The 22777-nt window shown below is 28.7% G+C and overlaps 4 protein-coding genes and 1 long non-coding RNA gene across 6 annotated transcripts; 4 read left to right on the forward strand and 1 right to left on the reverse strand.

The window, feature by feature from the left end:
* The first annotated feature begins 3881 nt into the window (after positions 1 to 3881).
* LOC100163597 (omega-amidase NIT2-like) lies at positions 3882 to 9111 on the forward strand. The gene is given in 6 exon segments (NM_001162107.2): positions 3882 to 4069; positions 4197 to 4343; positions 6535 to 6719; positions 6887 to 7055; positions 8481 to 8714; positions 8805 to 9111. Coding segments are annotated over 6 exon segments (855 nt in total). The 5' UTR covers positions 3882 to 4047; the 3' UTR covers positions 8903 to 9111.
* Positions 9112 to 11612: 2501 nt separating this feature from the next.
* LOC100161541 (omega-amidase NIT2) lies at positions 11613 to 14360 on the forward strand. The gene is made up of 6 exons (XM_001948717.4): positions 11613 to 12012; positions 12105 to 12251; positions 12664 to 12848; positions 13186 to 13354; positions 13420 to 13653; positions 13715 to 14360. The coding sequence occupies exons 1-6, from the start codon at positions 11934 to 11936 to the stop codon at positions 13810 to 13812; spliced, it is 912 nt and encodes a 303-aa protein (XP_001948752.2). The 5' UTR covers positions 11613 to 11933; the 3' UTR covers positions 13813 to 14360.
* A 1929-nt stretch (positions 14361 to 16289) lies between these two features.
* LOC100168397 (BLOC-1 subunit 3-like) lies at positions 16290 to 17344 on the forward strand. 2 transcript variants are annotated; one of them, NM_001162812.2, is given in 4 exon segments: positions 16290 to 16546; positions 16621 to 16696; positions 16815 to 16907; positions 16999 to 17344. In NM_001162812.2, coding segments are annotated over 4 exon segments (468 nt in total). In that variant the 5' UTR covers positions 16290 to 16474; the 3' UTR covers positions 17226 to 17344.
* LOC100159505 (sin3 histone deacetylase corepressor complex component SDS3) lies at positions 17310 to 19452 on the reverse strand. The gene is made up of 8 exons (XM_001948840.4): positions 18977 to 19452; positions 18869 to 18914; positions 18668 to 18781; positions 18396 to 18580; positions 18064 to 18327; positions 17860 to 17989; positions 17718 to 17802; positions 17310 to 17624 (listed from the first exon to the last, which is right to left on the reverse strand). Exons 1-8 carry the CDS (start codon positions 19080 to 19082, stop codon positions 17526 to 17528), a joined length of 1029 nt encoding a protein of 342 aa, XP_001948875.2. The 5' UTR covers positions 19083 to 19452; the 3' UTR covers positions 17310 to 17525.
* Positions 19453 to 19962: 510 nt separating this feature from the next.
* Positions 19963 to 22250, forward strand: LOC100575483. The gene is made up of 3 exons (XR_510519.3): positions 19963 to 20175; positions 21112 to 21212; positions 21268 to 22250. It is a non-coding gene; the product is annotated as an uncharacterized LOC100575483 (long non-coding RNA).
* Positions 22251 to 22777: the final 527 nt, after the last annotated feature.

A 22777-nucleotide genomic window follows, 5' to 3' on the forward strand; every position in this document is an offset into this window, starting at 1 on the left:
TTGTTACATAGCAGTTGAAAAATATTAAATATACATAGGCACAATTTTTTTTTTTTATAAGCATTTAAAGATCGAATTTTGACAAAATGTATCAAATTTAAATTTGAATAATTATTTTGTAGTTCAAAATGTATAAAATGTTCAATTTTTGTATGTAAGATTTGAAAATTTAAAACAAGATTCCACGTAAGTAATTAATTCTGTTTCCAAAAGATCTAAAAAATACATTTACACAGTTTATTTTTATAGTCATTTTAAGTTTAAATTTGGACGAAATTACATATTAAAAACCTAGAATAACTATTTTAGCTATTTTGTTATGATTGTATAATAATATTATTCGTGAGTACTTGAAACTTCTAAAGTATAGGTACTATTATATATCTATGATAGCATCACGGTTTGTTGTTGATGTATAACGCGTTATAAGTACCTAATGGATATTGTAATATGATTAATTTGGAATTTATTATAGGTCAATTTTTTTTTGATACCATAGATAAGTATATAATATGTAGGTATTATACCTAGCCTGACATATCGTCTCCGCTCAGAATTGTTTTTCTTATGAAATCATACCTTTGAATTCAAATTTAATACCATCCATATTATATAGTGACCCACTTGTAACCTACTGTACAGCAGAGTGGCATCTACTTGCCCACCTTTTTTTTTTATGTATGTCTATTATCACTTTCAGTAATCAACTTTTGGAGCAGTAAAATTCCCTGTACCCACCTTTATCAAATTAAAAAAAATACGACAAAACAGAAATATTTTTTGATATTTTTGACATTTCAATTGATTAACGTAGGTAATTATCAAGTAAATACTTGAAATGTTCACTAAATATGGATATTAAGAATTTTCGAAATTTTTAGTTTTTTTTCTATAAATTAACGTAGGTAATTATCAAGTAAATACTTGAAATGTTCACTAAATATGGATATTAAGAATTTTCGAAATTTTTAGTTTTTTTTCTATAAATGTTAAATAAAAATGTTATATCCGATCACAAAGATAGAAAGTTTGATATTTTGCTATTAATAGTAGAATTTCTCATTATTTTTTATTACTAAACTTAAAGTAAATTAGGTCCACATTTATTTTTTATGAACGTTTTAAGCTCATATAATGGCAAAATTGAATATTCACACACAAACAACGATTCATCCTCAAATTATATGTGTTATTTTGTTGTAATACAAAAAAATATTTACCTTAGAAACTTAAATATTAATCTGATACTTAAACTATAATTTGTCATACTCATACATAATAATATGTAATTTAAATAATATAAAGACTAATTAAGCTATTGTTGGTAGAAATGTTTATACTCAGTCAAAAAGCTTGAAAATGTATGCAAGATTTTTTTATATTCGTTTAAATTAAACTTTTGACAAAATCACGAAAAATTCCAAACTATTGTTATGGGAAAAGTCTTCGTGTTTTAGGGTTCATTAAACGCATCTGCTCGTTTTGTATTGTTCACTGGTAAGATCTTTAATTGATTATGGATCGGTTTTGTGGAACACTAATCAATTCTATTCCTCATTCAAAAAATAATTACTTTACTAATAGTTCGGTGTTCCGCCTATAACAACACCAAGCAATTTAATTCATAATTTTGATTTTTTTTTCGACTCCTGTACTAAGATAAAATCCTGTGTTTATAATTTAAATCTAGATGTTTAATTTGATTTAATTGTATTCAATTTTTAATTTAGCGATATTTTTAATTTAAACTTACTGTATTTCAACCCTTTGGGGTGTTAAATATTTATTATTATTAAAGTAAATATTATTAAATAAATAAATAAATAAATTTCAATAAATTTTTTGTAATTCAAAAAAAGGTAATCAGTACCTACATTTACGTTTACATTATAATATGTATATCATAAATACACTTGTACCATTATGTATGCCTATTATAATAATTAATAATTACTATTAGACAGTATACTGGAATAATAAAAAAAAATTCAATGAAATAAAAATACGGTAAAAATATACCCATATGTAAGACTATAAAGCCTTGGAAAAAACTAGGTTTAATTAGTTAAGTTTGTATTAAAATCGCTATTTACCTATATGGTTATATAATATATATAAATATATAACATTAGAAATATTCGTAATTTAGCAACATTTTCCATACTTTTTTTCACACAATAGTGTACATATACTCTATAAAAGTATATCATATTAAGGTTCCAAATAAAAGTAATTGACATTTAACTAGTGAAATCTTTAAAATAATTAAATCTTTATATACCTACCTAGCAATTATTGACAATGTAATACAAATAAATAAATGTAATACCTATTGATAATATAGCTTCATTACTTAATAATTATTTACCAAGGGGCTTTTTTTCCCGAAGATTTTTTTGGGAAGCTTTTTCCCTAGATTCCCTAAGGTACCTATTGTACATATTATTTTCTATCACATACCTATTGGAGGATTTTTTTATAAAGTTAATACTTATAATAGTAAATTATTACCGTATAGTTCATATTATGTAGGACGTATAGGTACAGTATATTGCAATAATAGGTAACTTATAAGTTAAAACTATGTACAAATATATTTATTAAATTTGTAATTCCTACTTTTCGGGATTATGAGTATTTATTAATAAAATAACCTTGCAGTATATTAGTTACACAAAAATACATGATAATATCTAGAAGCAATCGATCAATATTGTATACTAATTAGTATACATATATGTTTTTTGCCGATGGCATTTATTATGAAACTCTTAACAACAAACAGAAGAAGAAAAAAACAGTGGGCAAAATTATCACACTCTAAAGTTCTATTTAGTTCTATTTTATCCTATTTATACCTAATGATAAACCGTTTTACTGCATGGCGTACTTTTTTATTAATTAATCACTAATGAGTTCGTTAAGGATGTTACGATAGCCGGTGTGGATAATAGGTAGGTTAATAATATTGTTTTGATGACCTATAACGAACACGTTAATACCTGATAAACTACCTAGATACATACTAGCAGTAAATTATTCAAAACATATTTTTTTAACAACAACAACAGGCACTAATATCTACGAACATCTATTATATTATTATAGTCTATAGACAATATATTTTGTTAATTAGACATTTGATAACTCGTAATTTACCTACGTAAAATGATTCTGAGCGAAAACTATGTGTCAGTCTATAAATTACTATGGGTATATTTTATGATATTATAGCTATTAATGGGATTGAAGGTCCTTTAACTTGAAAATTTAACATTTTATAAATTTTTAAGTAAGTTCAAAACAATTTCAAATTTTAGTGATTTTAAAAAACAATGATGAAATTTGAACTTTAAATGTTAATAAAAAATAATACTACCAAGTACCTACGTAGAACAGTAGTCAAGAAAAATAATAAATTATCGATCTATTATATCCGTATAGTATAGACTATATTATTATATAGGTACTTATATTTAACAGTTGAGAAGTAAAATGCTTAAATAGTACATATTATTTTATTAGCATATGAAGATAAATGTCTAATATTAGGACAATATAATATATGTAAAATGTAGATAATTAAATATGTTTGTTATGTAAGAATACTTTTCATTTTGTACGTTACCACAAATCATACCTGATTCAGTAAAAAACATAATTATAATGTATTGTTTATTTGATTGATTTAATTAGGCAGGTATAGGTATATTAAATTATTATATTTTAATTACTTATCAGACTTGGTGTTATATACTTCCACTCCCCGTACTTTTAGCTTGCATAGTCATACCTTCACAAAAAAAGAAAAACAGTTAAGCAATAACATTATAATGATCGCGTTGACTTGTTAAAACGGTTAAAATACTATAATGCTTATCACTGCTTAAAGTGGACTTATAGATACCAGAATAAATTGAACTCTGTAGGTGAATTTCTAAAACTATTACCCACTCGCTCATACATATACTATATAAATGCTTGCCAGCGAGTCTAAAAGTATTAGATCAGTCAATCGCGTATTGGTACTTCTATAGGAAAGTGAAAATGACTTCTCCAACTTCCACAGGTGATATACAAAATTAATAAATTTAACACGTTATACAAATATATATATAAGTTCCTACATACATAAATTAATATCTAACATCATATTGTTATTTTGTTAATATTCAAATTTTAACCACCTATATTAGATATTCGAGCGGCCGTATTGCAGTTGTCCGTCACTGCCGACAAATCAGCAAACATAGCCATCGCCGTGAAGCGTATACAGCTAGCAAAGTCGAATGGTTGCACATTAGCCGTACTGCCAGAATGTTTCACTACACCATACGATAATGGTAAAATTAGATAGAAGATAGACATTATATTTTAGATTCTGAAGATATTTTAATTACAAATAACGTACAGCTATAAAATATTTACATTTTACATAAATAACAAATATTACAATTACAAATGCGTTTAATTTCGAATCTATTGTTTAATGGATTTTTAATATTGTGTTCGGAGCGGAGTCATTTTATAATGATCTGTGCTTTTTTTTATATACATTTTTTTTGAGTCAAACAGGAATTTTTAATCAAAATCGGTTTTTAACAAAATCGATTTTGGTTTTTAGTGTAGGTAACTCTAAAAAAATGACCATAGATGCAATTTTCATTGTTTATATTATCATTTTCTATACATGATAAAATTATCAAAATATTTTGACTTGTTTTGAGCTCTACGGACATATTCAGTTTTCAATTTTAAATTCTGAGTGGAACGTGAATGTATTGATTTTACAATGATGTGTTTTTTTTTTATTTATTTTTTTTTTGTGTCTGTCATCACCTTTTAGGACAGTGCTTGAATTTTCTTCAACAGTACCTTTTCTGATAGGAGAGTGAATCTAGTTGGTACTTTGGGGGGGGTAAAAAGGACGTGAAAAACAAAAGAAAAATAAGGAAAAACAAGAATTTTAACGCAAAATCTGTTTTTGAGAAAATCGATTTTGGTTTTTGGTACCTATACTAGGTACTCTAAAAAAAATGACAGTAGGTACACAAAATGTTGACTGAATGTTTATATTAGCATTTTCTATACACCATAACATTTTTCAAATATTTTAATTTATTTTAAGCTGTTTACGGATATTTTCAGTTTCCATTTTTTAAAATTTTATTTTCTTTAAATATCAATAAAATTTTATTTGTTGGTGAAAAAAGCTTGAAAATTTAATAGAATAGGTTCTTATTATATTGTTTCAAAGGCAGATGAAAAAAATAAAAAATCCAGTCATAATTTTTTTTTTATAAGCACCTAAAGTTCAAATATTGACAAAATACGTAAAAATGACGAAAATTTGCAAATTATTTTGAGTTAGAAATTCATGAAAATTTTCATAAATCTAAGTTTTTAAAATGTAATACAAGATTCCTCATAAGTTTGTCTACCTTTTTTTCAAAAAAAAATGTCTACAAGCAAGTCAAATTAAACTTTTATGAGCGTTTGAAATTCATATTTTTACAACATTTGATCTTCAGTCGATTTCTCACGTAACGATTTTCTTATTATTAGATTATTAGATACTTGAAAATTTTACTGAATATTTATATTAGCATTTTCTATATACGATAAAATTTTGAAAATAATTTGACTCTTTTTGAGCTGGTTACGGACATTGTCAGTTTTCAATTTTTTTACTTTTTTTCTATAAATATCAATAAAGTTTTATCTGTTGGGCCCAAAAAGTGTAAAAAATTAATATGAGACTCCTGATATATTGTTACAATAGCAGTTGAAAAATATTAATACAATTTTTAATTTTCCACAAATTCGGTTTTTTTTTAATTTTCCGAAAACTTTGGTTTTTTTCGGTAAATGTATTGTTTTAATATTCTCCAATTTTTCCACGTTTCCCGAGGCTCTGTGAAAAACTGTTTTTTCCGAAATTTTCCGGCATTTTGATCCCTAGGCATAGGTACCTACTTGTATGATGCATGGTGAATCGTATGTATATAAAACTAATAGAAGTATAATTATTGCAATATAATAATTATACATCAACAAAAACTTTATATCAGAATTAAAGTTATTATTATAAATATTTATAAACTTGTTCTTAAACAAAAATAGGTAGTGTTAGAATACAGTGATAAATAAATTATTTCTGATTATTAATTTAAAATAGGCATATTAATTTGAAATCATTCAAATAAATTTTAATTAAACAATATTAACGACAAACTGCAAGGCAATACAAATGAAAAATATGCATATATATAAATATTAAGTACCTACCTAATAATTAATATATTATATTATACAGTAAAATTGATCATGATATCTCGTAATATATATTAAAAGATTTTTTAGTCAATTAAAATAATTTATTCAAGTAGTTATACTGTATACATGAGCATTAAGCACATAGATACCAATATGATATGCATTTACCAGCGATATACCGTTATAAGAATAAACTAATTTCAATTTGAGTAATTGAATAGAGGATTTTTTATAACTCCATTATTATTTTTTTTTTAGCTTTGTTTAGAAAATACGCTGAAATCATTCCCGATGGTGAAACATGCAAAGCTTTGTCACAAGCTGCCAAGTCAAATAAAATGTACGTTGTAGGTGGTTCAATCCCAGAATTATGTGATAACAAAGTCTACAATACGTGCACGGTTTGGGATCCGAATGGAAACCTAATAGCCAAACATAGAAAAGTACTATATTAATATTTTAAATTATAATTACTTAGGTACTTTATAATACTTATATTTTTCAATTTTTCGTACGTCACATTATACATATTATATTTTAATATTTATTTCAATTTATAATGTCTGAAAAATGTAAGATGTGATTAATTCACGAAAAAATGAATTTACAGGTTCATTTATTTGATGTAAATATCCCCGGTAGTACCTGCTTCAAAGAATCTAATGCTATGTCTCCAGGAAATACACTTAATACGTTCCAAATGGGAACATTAAAGGTTGGATTGGGTATTTGTCATGACATGAGATTTTCAGAAATGGCAGCGTTATACCAAAAACAAGGTTTGTCATTATTTATTGCGAATACTTATAAGTACCTTATACTAATAGACGGATTATATGAGGATAGCAGGGTTCGGTAGTGTGGACCTTGAAATTTGTGTTACAGTGGATGGTGATATATATACAGGGTTTAACAGGAAGACCTGACAGATGAAATAACTTTTGTTCTAATCAATGTTTTTCAATTTTTTTTATATACATATATAATTTATAGTCACTTGCGTTACACATATAATATACCTAAAAATAATAAATATTATTTCATTTTTTAATACTGAAAAATTCGATTTATTAACCAATTTGTGAATCTGATTATTAAAGCAATTTTGATGGTAAAAACATTTATCTTAGTCGACTAGTTTATTTTTTAGAATTTTTTTAAATATCAATATTAATTGTTTTAATTATTAAATTTATTTAGAACGTAATAACTTTTTTCAAAACATTATTTTTGGGAATTTCCTAACTTGAGTATATTTCTTAAATTATTTATTAATCACATAATTTTCTCAATTTTTGTCATACGTCTAAGTAACATCATTTTTTTTTTGTGTCAGGTGTTCCTGTTCACCGTGTATATTTATATTATATACACAGAGACGTATTTAGGAATTTTGCACCCCATGTAAGAAAAAAACGCCCTCTTATTAACCTAAATGTCTTCAGCAATAGGTATTGTATTTATAAAAAAACACATGCTAGTGAAACCAATGCATTCTTCGCTACATTCATAATCTGAAAGGTATATTAGGTAACATATAAAAATTAATTTATTGAAGCACATACAATTTAAAACACTTTAAATATGGTTAAGGTTCATCATCATTCATTACCATCACAAATCATTTAAAAATGAAATAAATCATTTTAATTAACACAAAACAATACCATAAAATATGACAACTGACAAGAATAGATCTTTTTAATTCTCTTAATACTTTTTTTCGCTTCTTCTATTCTATATAGGTATCCCAATTCTCAAACTACAATAATATACTTATCTATGTTCTGGTATTATCAATGAATTTTTCGTGACAAATGAAAACACCACAATACTAATTTTATTAATATCATTACTTTTTTTTATCACCCAAATAATTTACCATGTATTATATAAAATGCTCTCCAACATTTACCGCTCCTAAAATTTTACCGCCCAAGCCCCCCCTGACTCTCCTCTAAATACGTTTCTGTATATGCAGTTATGCACAGTTTATTGTATCATCTACATATGGCACAGGACACCGGGTAGTGTTGTGCTGGTTAGATCACGCTAACTACACCCTTGCTCCGTCTATTAGTATAAATTATATGGTCAATGCGAATACGGAATTATAAAATATAATAATTATTACATACCTGATATTAAATATATTATATATTATGTTTACCTATTATTTAATGTTTATATATTTTGGATTTAAGGATGTGATTTGTTGATATACCCTGGTGCTTTCTGTACGGAACTTGGACCACCACATTGGAGCTTATTAATTAGATTCCGAGCATTGGAAAATCAAACATTTGTAATTGCTGCTTCACCAGCCAGAGACACTAAATCTAGTTACGTAGCATGGGGACATTCAATGGTTGTGGATCCCTGGGGTAAAATTGTAGAAGAAGCTAATGAAAAGGATATGGACTTATATGTAGATCTTGGTAAATATGATATTTATTATCTTGAATAGATCTTTCTGTTTAAAAACGAATTTTGTATTAAACATATATTGTTATTCATAAAATGTATAGATTTTACACTTCGGGAAAACATTAAACGGCAAATACCCACTGGAACTCAAAGAAGAACTGACATATACGACACAATTGATGTGAAAAATACAAAGTAACACAACTTTGGTTGATTGACTGAGACCTATATGGCTATATAATATAGTCTAAATGGCATTTTGGAAGTCGGAACATGGAAATTATTTTAATCATATATTTTAAGAAAGTTAATAGTTATAGTAAGAAAAAAAAGTAAAATTTGATTAATCGATCAAATAAAAGCAAATATCTATAATATATTATAAATATAAATATCATATTATTATAATCATACGCCTGATCTTATTTTTGTCTAACATGATTTATACTTTAAAGTATAACACTATAAAATTCTATTATATATTTATATATAGTTAAATATTAAAATAGACAATATCTACGCATCATACGCATCAATGCCTCAACATTAAATAAATAAAAAAAAATAAGTAAATGCGAGTTAACGCGAGTAGGCGATGAGTGATGAGACAACCCAATATTACTGTATATATTATAGTATTATACTATACAGTACCTATATAGTACAATATTATTGTAGTCTGTAGATTGTAATATACAGACCTATATAGGTAGTTTAGATGTAGATGCATAATGTCTAAAATTTTAACACTTTAGTACCCACTATTGTTCGATGCCCGTTGAGGGCCCTTGTGTCATTTTCCATTATTTATTCTATAAGAAACTTGTAGAGCCTGTAGAGGGCTTCTGTCTCTATACTGTCCCAGCCCTTCAGCAGAATTCCATACCAGGAATCTTAATAATTTAAAATTTACATTTGGTTGTTTAAATACTGATCAAAAATAATTTTTAAGCAACGTTAAATTCAGTTTAACCATACGGAGTGGAACTTATATTTTCAGTGTCAGTAGCATCAGATTTAGCTGTAGGATTTTTTTTTAGCATTTGTTGGGATAGTAAAATAGTGATTAATACGTTTCATTGTAATGTAATAACAGAGTCATCATTCAAATTTGTTTCTAACTATGTCCTTTATGCATTCCTATAGCGTTCACCCGATTGCGATGAAATTTGGTACAGAGATAGATTAGGCTTTGGTGAAGAAGATAGGCTACATTTTGTCACGAAAAAAGGTACTGAACCCGGGGAGGTTCTCAAACAGGTAAATTATTATTATTAATGCAATAAGCTTGTGGATTTTAAAAGGTACCTACCTACCTATACACGATTTAAGAGTATATCTTAAATCGTGCTTCTATACATTGTTAACAAGTGAAGCTATGCCGTGGCTGGCCGTCATTTTCTTGGGGGGCAAAATATTTCATTCAACATACAAAATGTATTTGGAATAACATCGTTTTTAATGGTAAAATAAAATATTAAATTTAAAATGATTTATACAAAATATTTTTTATTTTTTACAAACAACAGGTTTAGAAATAATAAAATACAATACCAGATAAATCATAGTTAACTTTTTACCATATAAAATACCATACAATTTCCCCCGACCCTGATGCTTCAGTTCATGCGAGGAGTTCGCTATCTTTATAGTACCTACAATATAGATATCTGTGATATTAATAGACCCAATATTCAACTCAAAAATAACGTTTTCTACGAATATAAAATTTAATATACCTAATAAAATATCTACAGAGACGTATTTAAGGGGCGACCATAGGGTCCGTGCCTCCCCCCCCATAATTTATCGTTCGACACTATCTAAAGCCGTGTTTAGTGTACGATTATAAAGAATATTATCTTCCATCGTGGTTTAGTCATATTCATGAACACTAATCATATTCTAGTCTTCACTCTTCATGTATTAATTACTCTATAGCTGAGGGGTCACCAACTAATTTCTACGGGAGTCCGTTTTGAAACTTACCAAACTTCCCACGGTCCAAAACACAATTAAATACCAAACCGCTTTTTTCACACATTAACAATTAATAACAATCCTACTAAATTGTAATAAAACGCTTTGGAAATTTTTAGATTTTGTTTTTTTGACATACGATAATTATAGAGCGGACCGTTACTATCAGTCAACTTATCGGAATTATTTTTTGCACCTATGGGATTTCAACGTAATTAAAGCCGGTGAAGGAGACACGACGTATACCTACCATATTGTATACCATACTCATAAAATCATAAAATATTTTTATTATAAAAATGTAATGTAAAAAGTGTTTACTATATTAATATATTATATTTTATAATTACGCAGCCATTAGGGTCCGTGTCTGATTGTGTCTGAGATCCGGATGCGGACCGTGGTTCGCCAGTCGGTGACCCTTGCTGTATGGGTTTAGTCAAGGCTGGGCAAGTTAACGATTTTTTTTAACTCGTTAAGTTAAGTTAAAAGTTGCTCGTATTTTTTTTCGTTAACTCGGTAAATTAAAAGTTAACTTTAAAAAAAAAAAATGTCACTTAACTTAGTAATTAAAATTTGCAAAAATAAAAATTCCAGACACATAATATGGTTTATTAGATAGTTTTCCTTTACGCTCAAGAAAATTACTGGAGAAATTTAAAATAATACATCAAAGTAAAAACCCATTCAAAAATTTGCATTATTCCTTGGACAAAATTTACTTAATTTAGATACTTTTGAAATAAAATTAACTTGGAGTTAACACGTTACCTAATCTTGAAAAAAAAAGTAACTTATTAAGTTAAATTTTAATTTGAAAAAAAAAGTTACGAGTTAATTGACTTACCGTTTTGACTTAATTTTAAATGTTAACTCGTTAATGCCCAGCCTTTGGTTTAGTGGCGTTTATCACAGTAGGTCCGTAAATTGATTTTAATTGATTAAATTTCAAATCAGCCGAGTTTCTTATCACCGGCGTTCTTGTCACTCCGCGGATGCATGCATAATAATAATTAATATAATATTATTTTAATAAATTATAAGTCTTTAATGACTGCAATACTGCAATAGTACTATATCTGATATGATTAATTTACAAGTATTAAGTTATGATTCATATTAACAGCAAATAGTAATAACTAATAATAAAATTAAAATGAATTGGTATTAGCGACTTATCGAAAATAAGTCAGATAGAAATATAGAATTAATACCACAGCATACCAGTGAACGGCGGGCGTTGCTCTTAAATGTTTGCTGGTCAAAAACTATTGCGACAGACAATCACGTTATTCGCCCAAGTCAGAATGGTTTCATCGAATTCTTCTGGTAATCATTGTAAAATTACATTAATAGTTATTCTATTTTGCCATCATGGGTGGCCTACTTGTTTGTAGCATGATGTTTGATGATTGTTTTAGGTTTTCGAGTGGCCTTACTGCAGTTGACTGTCACGGCCGATAAGTCGACAAATGTGGCCAATGCAATAAAACGTGTACAGCAAGCCAAACTGAATGGCTGCACATTAGCCATATTACCAGAATGTTTTAACGCTCCATATAACACTGGTAAGTAGGTATATGTATATCATATTATAGTCTGATGGTGGGTTACATAAACATCACTTAACATTAAATTAATCAATTGTAGCGAGCTAGCTAATGGTCGCTTAAACATGATTTAGAGCACAATTTTAGTAAACCATTAAATTAATCAATTTTCTATAATAAATCATTCACTATGAATTTCATTCAAACTATTAGTGTTTATTTAGTCGTTTAGAAACTATTAAGACAAAATTTGAACTACTGAACGTAAATTTTGGTGTGTTATGCACTTATGACTTAGGCGTTAGTAAAAAGCAGATAACACAAGCGGTTACGACATCCTCTTGATCATATATAAATTAAAATATACAATTATTTAATCAAGTACGTCAAATGCCATGATTATTATCTAATTATATTATTTCTATTTTAGCTTTGTTCAGAGAATACTCGGAAGTTATTCCTGGAGGTGATACATGTGAAGCTTTGTCTCAAGCTGCCAAATCAAATGAAATGTATATTGTAGGTGGTTCGATCCCAGAGATATGTGATGACAAAGTGTACAACACGTGTACAGTTTGGGATCCGAATGGAAACCTTATAGCCAAACATAGAAAAGTACTATAAAAATTTGATATTTCATAACCAAGAAGTGACTATCTTTAAGTACAGTTATAATTATAATATGAACTGAAATCAAATATAATATAATCTAAATAAAAGATTTCTGGTTCATAGAACTGTAGGTACCCCAGTTAAACATGTCTATAATATAATAAACATATAATTGAATATTTATTTATTTTATTTTAATTGCAAAATAAGCTAAAACCCAAAATATTAAATGTAATACTAATCTTGATTATTTACTAATTTTAGTTAAAAGTCATCACAATTGCACCATACATTCTACTATGTAATGTGTATTTAAAATATATATTATGTACAAATACAGGTGCATTTATTTGATATAAATATTCCTGGTGGGGTTTGCTTCAAAGAATCTGATGCTCTAGCAGCTGGGAATACACTAAATACTTTTCAGTTGGGAAAATTTAAAATTGGTCTAGGGATCTGCTATGATATACGATTTGCAGAAATGGCAGCAATATACCGAAAACAAGGTTTGCTGCTTACTTAATAGTTATTAAATATTATAATAAACATTACTATAGATTTTGATTTTTAGGTTGTGATATGTTAATCTACCCCAGTGCCTTTAATATGACAACTGGGCCTTTACATTGGAGTCTATTAATTAGATGCCGAGCAGTAGACAATCAGGCATTTGTAGCTGTTGCTTCACCAGCCAGAGTTACAGATTCTAATTATGTGGCATGGGGTCATTCCATGGTTGTCGATCCATGGGGTAAAATTTTAGAAGAAGCTTCTGAAAAAGATATGGATTTATATGTAGATCTTGGTAAATATGATTTTATTTTTCTGTTAAATCTTAAATTGAAAGTGTTATTTAATTATTATAGACTTTGGTGATCGGGAAAAAATGAGACAGCAAATACCCACTGAAAATCAAAGAAGAACTGATTTGTATGATACAATTGATGTGAAAAACAAAGTTTGAGTTTCCGATGTCGGTTTATATTAAAATAAAATAATACTACCAAATTATTATGAAATACAAGTAAATAAAATGTGATAATTAATTACCATGTGGAAATAAATAATATAATAGTTAATATATGTTTAGATTGATTATACAATATAAAATTAAATAATATTACAACCATTACTGTTTTATTTAATTTTTTGTTTTTGTCAAGACCAATAACAGTGGATAATGCTTAACACAATATAATATTATAGTTATACCTATATAATATATTAATATGTACCATGACAGTACGGTATAGTTAATAGTATTCATAAAAATTGTGTATGCTCTGTTTAATCACTTATTAATCTTCTTTCATTATTCTATAATCAGTGGTAGCACCAATCCCTATGTTTAGGTCAGTTTAACAATTTTTTTTTAAATGTGAATGGGTTCAAACTATAACAAAAAATAGAACATGTTTGATTACTCAATGGAAATAAGGGATATTTGAATATTTATTTATATAGTTTAGACTTAAGACAATATGTTTACATAATAAATTACTGTGATATACATATAGCTACATTGTACTTTATAAAGTACTCAAATTAAATTACCTGTAACAAATATTAATGGATTGTGTAAAAATTATGTTACATTGCATTAACAATATTCCTTTTAGAAGTCAAACAAATTTTAACTTTCATAAATTGTTTTTCTATACAAAATTTTAAATTGTAGACGAGGTATAAGAGGTTTAAGGTTATTGTATTTTCAATTGGCCAGAGTTAAATTTTAAACTTCAGCACTACTGTCTTCTTGTGAATGCTTTAGGGAGGTTGGTAGTGTACAACTGTATGAGTCTGTGATAGTTTCATAATAAAGATTTGACTATACCCAGATGTGTGGCTTGCAATTTATCTTACTACAACCAGATTACACGGACGCATGTACAATTCCAGAAAATTGTGAATACTAGCAATCTGTTTATTAATATTTGGACTATAGTATACTGTATAACTATATTTAAAAACATATTAGATTTGACTAAAATTAATTTAACATTTTAGTTTAATATTTACTTCAGTTAGGTACCCAAAGTTAGAGCCATCCTTAATATCCTTGATTGCTATACCTAACTTATATTATAACTCACAATATTAAATGGTAATCACTAATCACTATGAGTCGATGAATGTATTTTATATTATAATGATTGCTAGTTTCTAAAATAATTAAAAAATAGATATGTATGTAAATTATAGACATTAGGTATAGCCATAGAACAATATAGCATAGAACATTCTATGGGTATCATAGACCATTAAAATTCTATGGGTATGTAAAATATTATTAATATTCCAACGGTCCGATGTAATAGTGCCCTGCCCTTGATGTGCAACGTACACAGCACATGCGGACAAGAAGGTTTCGATTTTATAATAGTTTTAATTAGGTATATCTATTATTATAACTATTAACTGCAACCTATCTAACACTAGACCACGCCACCCGCCCACACATTGTCCAGATGCTCCGTCAAGTAGTATAATTATAATTTAAAATACTATAATCATGAAGACTAGATGTCTAGATTACTAGAATTATATTCTATTTCTAGTCTTGACTGTAAATTGTAATACATGGTATTATGGTAATACACTAATAGGTACTATAATGTCATACAAGATAGAACCACAGTATAAAGAATAATAATATATATTACTCTTTATAGTTTATACTGTGATAGTGTGATAGAACATAATGCATTTTTTAGACCAATAAATAACAAGACAATAAGTCTATGATTTATTAATACAATAAATTCTTAGAACCATCCCATCTCTACAGTCGCCCATTGATGATAGGTATGTGACCGGAAAATCAAATGACCTAATCGTTTGACTGATTCTTTCCAATTGTTCTATGATTGTTCTGAATGATTCGAATCACTCAAGTGACCGATCATCCCATTTCTAAAATTCATTCTTAAGGGGATTGGAATCGGTGATTTTCTGTCATCGTCGAACACACGTGGAACATAGGAATTTAGACGGGTTTTCATTACAACGTATCGATTAATCTAATAAAGCGATAAGAACTCAAAAAACAGATTTGAATTTGTCGTCATGTTTACTTGAGATCGATTTCCCCACAATTTTGATTTTATCCCCCTAAATTCTAAAAAATTGGTACTAAAATTGGAAATGAAATATTTACATTTTTGGAGAATATAAAATCAAAAATGTTGGAAAGTCAATCTCAAGTAGACATGACAAAAAATCCAAATCTGTTATTAAAACTTTCATAGCTTCACTTGATCAATCTATACGTTGGAATGAAAACACATCTAAATTCTAAATTCCTATGTTCTACGTATATAAGATAAAGACAGAAAATCACCTCTACCAATCCCCATCGTCACAATACTCAACAATAGTATGCAAGGTGCACAACTATAGATATAGATATTATGATAAAAAATGATAAAAAAAAAAACAATGATATTGTTATCATTATTTTTGTTGTTGTTATAAAACTAACAAGTGGTAAAAAATAACAATAATATTGAATTAAGTCTTCTTCACGGGTAGTAAAATATAGTCTACATTAATACTACACTGTTTACTTCTTAAATCTTACAGCGTATAAACTATTTTATGTATTTTTTATAAAATACTCCATCAATATGTCAGATAAAGCGATGCTCGTTCTGGGTGAAGCTTCTGAATCCGACGATGAAGACTTTCAACAAGTTGAGGTAAGATCAGCTATACAGCGTTATTGTTATATTCAAAACATATATGGTTATAAAAGGATAATGATTCATTTCAGAACACAAGAAGTGGAATGGTCGAGAGTGACCACACAGAGTTTGATACTGATTCCAAATATCGAGCAAGCAATTCAAGTATGTCAAATCATTTATTTAAACGACCATTCATTTTTGAATGATCAAAAGTTGTTTAGTTAATTATTTTAAGTGTATCTACACATCGAATGTTTTTCATTAATGAAAGTTATTGTAGAAAATAGAAAAAGTCGAGTGGGAAGAGAAAGTTTTGCCGGCCAATCCGACAATTTTAAAATGTCTGAAGATACTTTACTGCATAGAAAATTAAGTGAGTTGCTTTAGTATAATATTATTGCTATAAATTTCCACCATAATCGATGAACAACTGTTCAATTATATTTTAATTCAATTTGTTCTAGAAGAGAAAAATATGCAGTTTTATTCAAATCTTACAACATTCAACAAGCAAATGTATATTAATGCCATGAATCAAATGAACGAAACGGATCAACAATTAGTCAAATCTCAAGTATTACTTCAAGATACTGTGACTAACTGGAAATATATTGAACAAAATTTGTCGCACATCAAACGTAAGATGACTGATATACTGGCCGAGGAGTATATTCCAAAAATTAAAATTTGAAGCGTTTCTTTATAGAAAAAAAACTTGTAAACATAAATGAAATAAAATAATTGTTACTCTATGATTCCATACAGAAAAAAAAAATGTATTAAATTATTTTATTATACTAATACAATAATTGAAAACAACCTCACAAATCTTTAAATAATTACATTTTGAATAGGTACAATAGGAAATGTAATATTATTATAGGATACAAATTATTATTTTTATTAACTGTCAATAAAAAAAAAAAAAACAGGAAAATAAAATGAATGACCTACATGTATAGATATATAACATCTGAATATAAGTAGTTTTTTAAACAGCAGCTCGACGTTTGATTGACATTTTACCTTTTGATAGGTAAGACAAGTTGATACGAAATTTACTGTTGTCTGACGTTTTCTTGACCCAAATCTGTAATATAGAAATGATTTACAGATTTTATTTTTGTTCTAATACCATTATTTTTCATAATATTAAACTTTTTAAATTAATTTAGTGACTTACAGTTTCGTTGCCAATGGCAGATATAACAGCTGGGAATTTTGCCATTTGCCTTCCTTCGACAAAAACAGGTTGTCCTCGATGATACCTAAAATTAAAATAATTCTTATCTTAGGGAACAAATACTAAACTAAATTTTTCATACCATCTCTTTTCAAACAGCAGTTTTCCATCTTCGATTCGTGTATCTGGAATAGCTGATGATCCTTCAGTGTCTGAATTCTTTTTAGGACTCATGTTACCTGCAGTTGATGAACTAGTACTTGGAAGACACCCTAAAAAATAATTTTAAATAATACTTTATACTTTAATACTATACTATCAAAATGTAATTGTAAATATAACCAACCTGGTTTCCTAATGGATGAAGAATTTACTGTATCACGTGTTTTGACTGTAGGGGTTGTTGTGGTAGAAGTAGACGCTAATGAAACCAATGAGTCTTGAATAAGTTTTACATCCTGTTCAATTTCATGATCCTGCAATAAATAATATATATTTGATACAGGTGGGGGTTTGCGACGTTTTTCTTGGGGTGCTGGCACCACGGGGTCATTTGGTCTTCTTCTCAGTTTCCTTGTCATAGCAGGCTTTTGATCTGACGAATCGGGAGCTGAAAACCACCCAAATATTATAAAAAGATAAAAATATATACTATATAAAAGTGTTTATAATACATACAAAGTTCCGAGCTCAAACTGTCATTTTCTATAGCTTTTTTCCTTTCATTTAATTCTGATATCAAAGTCTCAGTGAGTTCAGCATTACGATCTTCAAACTCTTTGTGAGCTAGACGCCGTTCTCTATTAAATTCTCTTTCGATAGCATCAAACAAACAGTCTCGCCACAAATTATTCATCATTAGTCTATTGATAAATTAATAAAAAAAAACCATTAGAATCATGATTTTACTGGCATTATAATATTAGGTGGAAAAAGAAATATTAACATACTGATTTTTATGCTGTGCGTCCAATTTTTTCAATTGCTTTACAAATTCCCCGTGAGTTCCATCGCGCAACTGCTGTAGTTGCTTTTGGATACCGGCCAATTTGTCCTGGTAGACCCTGGAATTATAAAAAAAAAAATTCAAATGCAAATTGTTTGGCGCCTGTCAACACAATCGTGTTGTCGTGGGAAAATGAACAACTCACTGCTCCTGTATTTCAGTGTGTTTCTCGCGGTTTTCTTTGCCTTCTTCTGGAAAACAAAAACTAATGACGTTAATGCGAATGTTTATTTGATATAACTTCGTTGCGTACCATCGGAGTCGGTTAGATCTTTGTTCTCGATTTTCACACTGACGTTGTCGTCGTCGTCCATGGAAAACGTCGAAGATGGCGACATGTTACTGTCGTGGAAAGACATTGTGTGTCCTGTGACAAAGCACTCCAACCCTGTACGCGAACACGAAGTTGATTTAATAGCGCGACCGCTCGTGACGATCGAACGCTCCGCGCAGAACGACCGAAAAGTAAACTATTACTATATAGGTGTAATAAACAATTTAATAATAATTTATAATGGATAGTGAATACCCACAATCAGTACAATCTGATTATTGTTATTATTATGTATTATTATTTATCACTTTATCAGTTAACTACGATCGATAGTCGAATGCTAACAACAATCATGGTCCGGTGTTGTTGTTATTATTATTTATTCTTGTTACTTGTTAACCCTCAGATTTAATAAACATTAAACACAATTTGAAGTCCTATTAACAAAAATATGGTCTGCGCCGAGGTGGATTAATCAATCCACCTTGATCTGCGCATGTTCATATTTTGTTGTGAGTTGTGATGCCGTCCGCCGACATGAACGTAGGCCGTAGGGCAATCCAGTAAAAAACAGATAGGTATGTCAGCAACAAAACGAGTTTTAGTCCGGTTAGCGCATCCCACCCTTCCCAACCATAGGTCGTAGTTCGCCTCCATCATTGGTAATACAAATTAAAAAATTGTGAAGGGGCTGGTATGCGATATCTTATTATTTAAATAAAATATTTGACCAATGTTGTTTTAAAAAGCGCAAAGTGGTACTAAAAACGTCATAGAAAGAACATTTGGTATATGGAAGGGGCGGTTCCCGGTTTTATCTCTAGGAATACGAACCCAAAATATGGCAAATACAGACTACTCATGATAGGCATATACAAACATTGCTGTATTTATCCATGATCTTACCACAATCATTGAATTGATTAAGAAAATTAATGATTACTGCTACCTACCGCAGTGTTGCAGAATGGAGAATATATTAATTGCAGCAAATGAACCACTGGTTATAGGCCTCTTGTACACACTTTCGAGGCCACTGATAAGCTGCTCGTTTCAGTCCATTATATCAGGTGTCTTAGACCGTGAAAGTAACTAATAAGTTTTAAATACGAAATGTGTAATGAATCGCTTAGCAATAAAACTAACTTAGGTATCACGTCATATGAAAAAATCACATGGTAAGTACTAAGTAGGTACCTAATAAAACATTATAATATAACAGTTTTAATTAATAAGTTAAATACGTAAATATTACACTTCGGAGTTCGCGAAAAAAAGTAACTATTATATTATAATCGTCAAAATCTCAAATAAACAACATTTCCGATAAACACAGACTTAGCCAGGGGCGGTTTGGGAATACAAGTTGGCCACGGGGAAACAGAAAATTCGGACCAATTTAATGCTGATAATAAAATATTTATAAGCTATTAGCTCAAATTTATTGAATCGTCCCAAATCGCCCTGTCCAGTCCACCTGAATCAAAGATATTATAAGACTTTTAATATCTATGACCCGAACGCCCCTGGACTGAGCACAGGTCACCTAAACTGTAGCATTTTTAGAATATAAGAATACTGTTAGCAGGTGTCGATCCTTATAAATATTTTTGTCTAAGTCTTAAACTTTAACAATAATCCTTATTATATAAAATTATTATCTCCATAATATACACTTGAGAGTACCTACTAGAGACTATAAAGCTATGCATATGAGTAAATCAGATATTGGCATATTGCGTTATATAACAATTACATTTTGTGTTTGGTACCGTCAGTGGTGTAACTATGATTTTAAGGTCCCATGGCATAAAATCTTCTGGGTCCTCTAAAATAAAAATAAACAAAGATGGCTCTAATAATAAGTCACTGGACCGTAGTTCATGGAATTTATTTCAAATATCAAAATAATAATACTTTAATTATTTTATTGTGAAATTTGTAATTTAATAAAAAAAATATGGTGTATTATTGATTAGGCTAGGGCACTCAATAGTTAAAGACTCGTGGCATTTGACCATATTGCCCACCTGGTATTTACAGCACTGGTTATTTGTGCACGCTTTGGGTGTAGAACATTCGCTATGTTATTCTAATATTTAAATTTTTAACAGGTTTTGTGATGGAAATTTCTAAAATCATAATGTACAATTACCATTATAACGCCATGTTAAAACATTATGGTGGAATATCGAGCTCATGTATACAAGTACAGGTAAATATTTTTAAATAATCTAATTTTCATATATTAATTTATATTATTATTTTAGATTCACTGGTATACTAGATTCAATCAATCAAACAGATTTTTAAAAAGACTTGAAGAATAATTCAAACTTGCTTTAACTGATGGACATCAAAGTTCTACCCTTTAAACATTTAAATATTAAAAAGACAATATTATTTGATGAATGATATGACATACATTTTTATAGCACTCAGCTAAATTATATGTTAATTCAAAAAAACTAAATAAATACTTAGTATCTAAGTCTCAATCACTAATACTAATGAATATTATTATTGGCATTTAAAAAAAATAAATTTACAAATTAGGTATGTTTTCATGAATTAATGATAGGTTTTTTAAGAGGATGCTACACCCGCATGTGATGTCTCCGTCTTACTAATGAACAACATAGCAAAAACTGTTTCGCGCGGGGAAAGAATGGAGAAAGTTACAGTCATAACTACAAAACAAAATTTTCACCACATCAAAGAAGAACTTTGGCTGTGCAATATCGTTTTATTTTTTTGATATCACTTATACGAAAAAGTTGTTATTGTTTCAAAATCCATTATTATTTTTGTTTTTCAAACCTTAATAACTTTTTGAAGTTCTGATATCGAAAAATTAAAAATGATATTGCACAGGCAAAATTCTCTTTTTGTGTGGCGAAAATTTTGTTTCCTAGTTAACCAACTATTAGCTAACTATTATGATTGTAGCCTTCTCGGTTCTTTCCCATGCAAAACATTTTTTGCTATGTTGTACATTTGTAAGACAGACAACACATGTGGGTGTGACTTCCTCTTAATTATACATTTTTAAGGCAAATATGAATCTTTGGTACATTGTGTCCCTTTTTATGTTATTGTTATTTTATTGTACACTAAATTATGTAATTACTAATTACTAATTACTTAACATATCTACTGACTAAATGTTTTATTTATTACATTTTTTACTTTTTGTGAACTCAACATCACCATTACAAAATAAAAGCTAATGCTTCTAGATTATATATAACCATAATTCATCTTGTTTTGTATGATGTGTTTTGAAATGCTTATGTTATATTTAGTTACAACAAATAAACAATTATTATTATACACATCAATTAAATGCCTGTAACAGACGATGATGTAGCATATGACTTATCAGCAGTAAGTAGTCGTCTATACAGGCAGTCACCCGCCCACCTTGTCGTTTCCAGTCCATTATATCTTAGTCCACGGTTATTAATTTCATTCATGAGCATAGGCGCAAATAGGAGAGGGATTTGGGGGCTAAGCCCCCCCCCCAAAATGTCCATAGTCCTCCCAAACATTTCCTACATTTTGTTTTAAGCTTATTCAATATTATCAAAGTAAGGCCCTATTAGCCCTATTAGTCCCCCCAAATCTCAAACGCTATTTGCGCCTATGTCCATGAGTATTCCTATCATTGGCCCAAATAGGTGGGGGCTTGGGGGACTTACCTAGTCTTTTATGAATTTATTTATGTATTGTTATTAGCCAGCTGGTAATTGGTATATTAGTTGGGGGGGGGGGGGGGGG

The sequence above is a fragment of the Acyrthosiphon pisum genome, chromosome A3 (genome assembly GCF_005508785.2).
Source record: "Acyrthosiphon pisum isolate AL4f chromosome A3, pea_aphid_22Mar2018_4r6ur, whole genome shotgun sequence".
NCBI classification, from domain to species: domain Eukaryota; kingdom Metazoa; phylum Arthropoda; class Insecta; order Hemiptera; family Aphididae; genus Acyrthosiphon; species Acyrthosiphon pisum.

Bases quoted from the DNA above. Each gene is read 5' to 3' on its own strand.
- LOC100161541 (XM_001948717.4), top strand. From the start codon at position 11,934: ATGTTTGCTGGTCAAAAACTATTGCGACAGACAATCACGTTATTCGCC. The intron at 13,355-13,419 runs GTTTGCTGCTTA...TTTGATTTTTAG, and splicing joins AGCAATATACCGAAAACAAG to GTTGTGATATGTTAATCTAC. The intron at 13,654-13,714 runs GTAAATATGATT...TAATTATTATAG, and splicing joins GGATTTATATGTAGATCTTG to ACTTTGGTGATCGGGAAAAA.
- LOC100168397 (XM_008182551.3), top strand. From the start codon at position 16,475: ATGTCAGATAAAGCGATGCTCGTTCTGGGTGAAGCTTCTGAATCCGAC. The intron at 16,547-16,620 runs GTAAGATCAGCT...GATTCATTTCAG, and splicing joins AAGACTTTCAACAAGTTGAG to AACACAAGAAGTGGAATGGT. The intron at 16,908-16,998 runs GTGAGTTGCTTT...AATTTGTTCTAG, and splicing joins TTTACTGCATAGAAAATTAA to AAGAGAAAAATATGCAGTTT.
- LOC100159505 (XM_001948840.4), bottom strand. From the start codon at position 19,082: ATGTCTTTCCACGACAGTAACATGTCGCCATCTTCGACGTTTTCCATG. The intron at 18,328-18,395 runs GTATGTATTATA...GGTGGTTTTCAG, and splicing joins CAGTTTGAGCTCGGAACTTT to CTCCCGATTCGTCAGATCAA. The intron at 17,990-18,063 runs GTTGGTTATATT...ATTATTTTTTAG, and splicing joins TTCATCCATTAGGAAACCAG to GGTGTCTTCCAAGTACTAGT.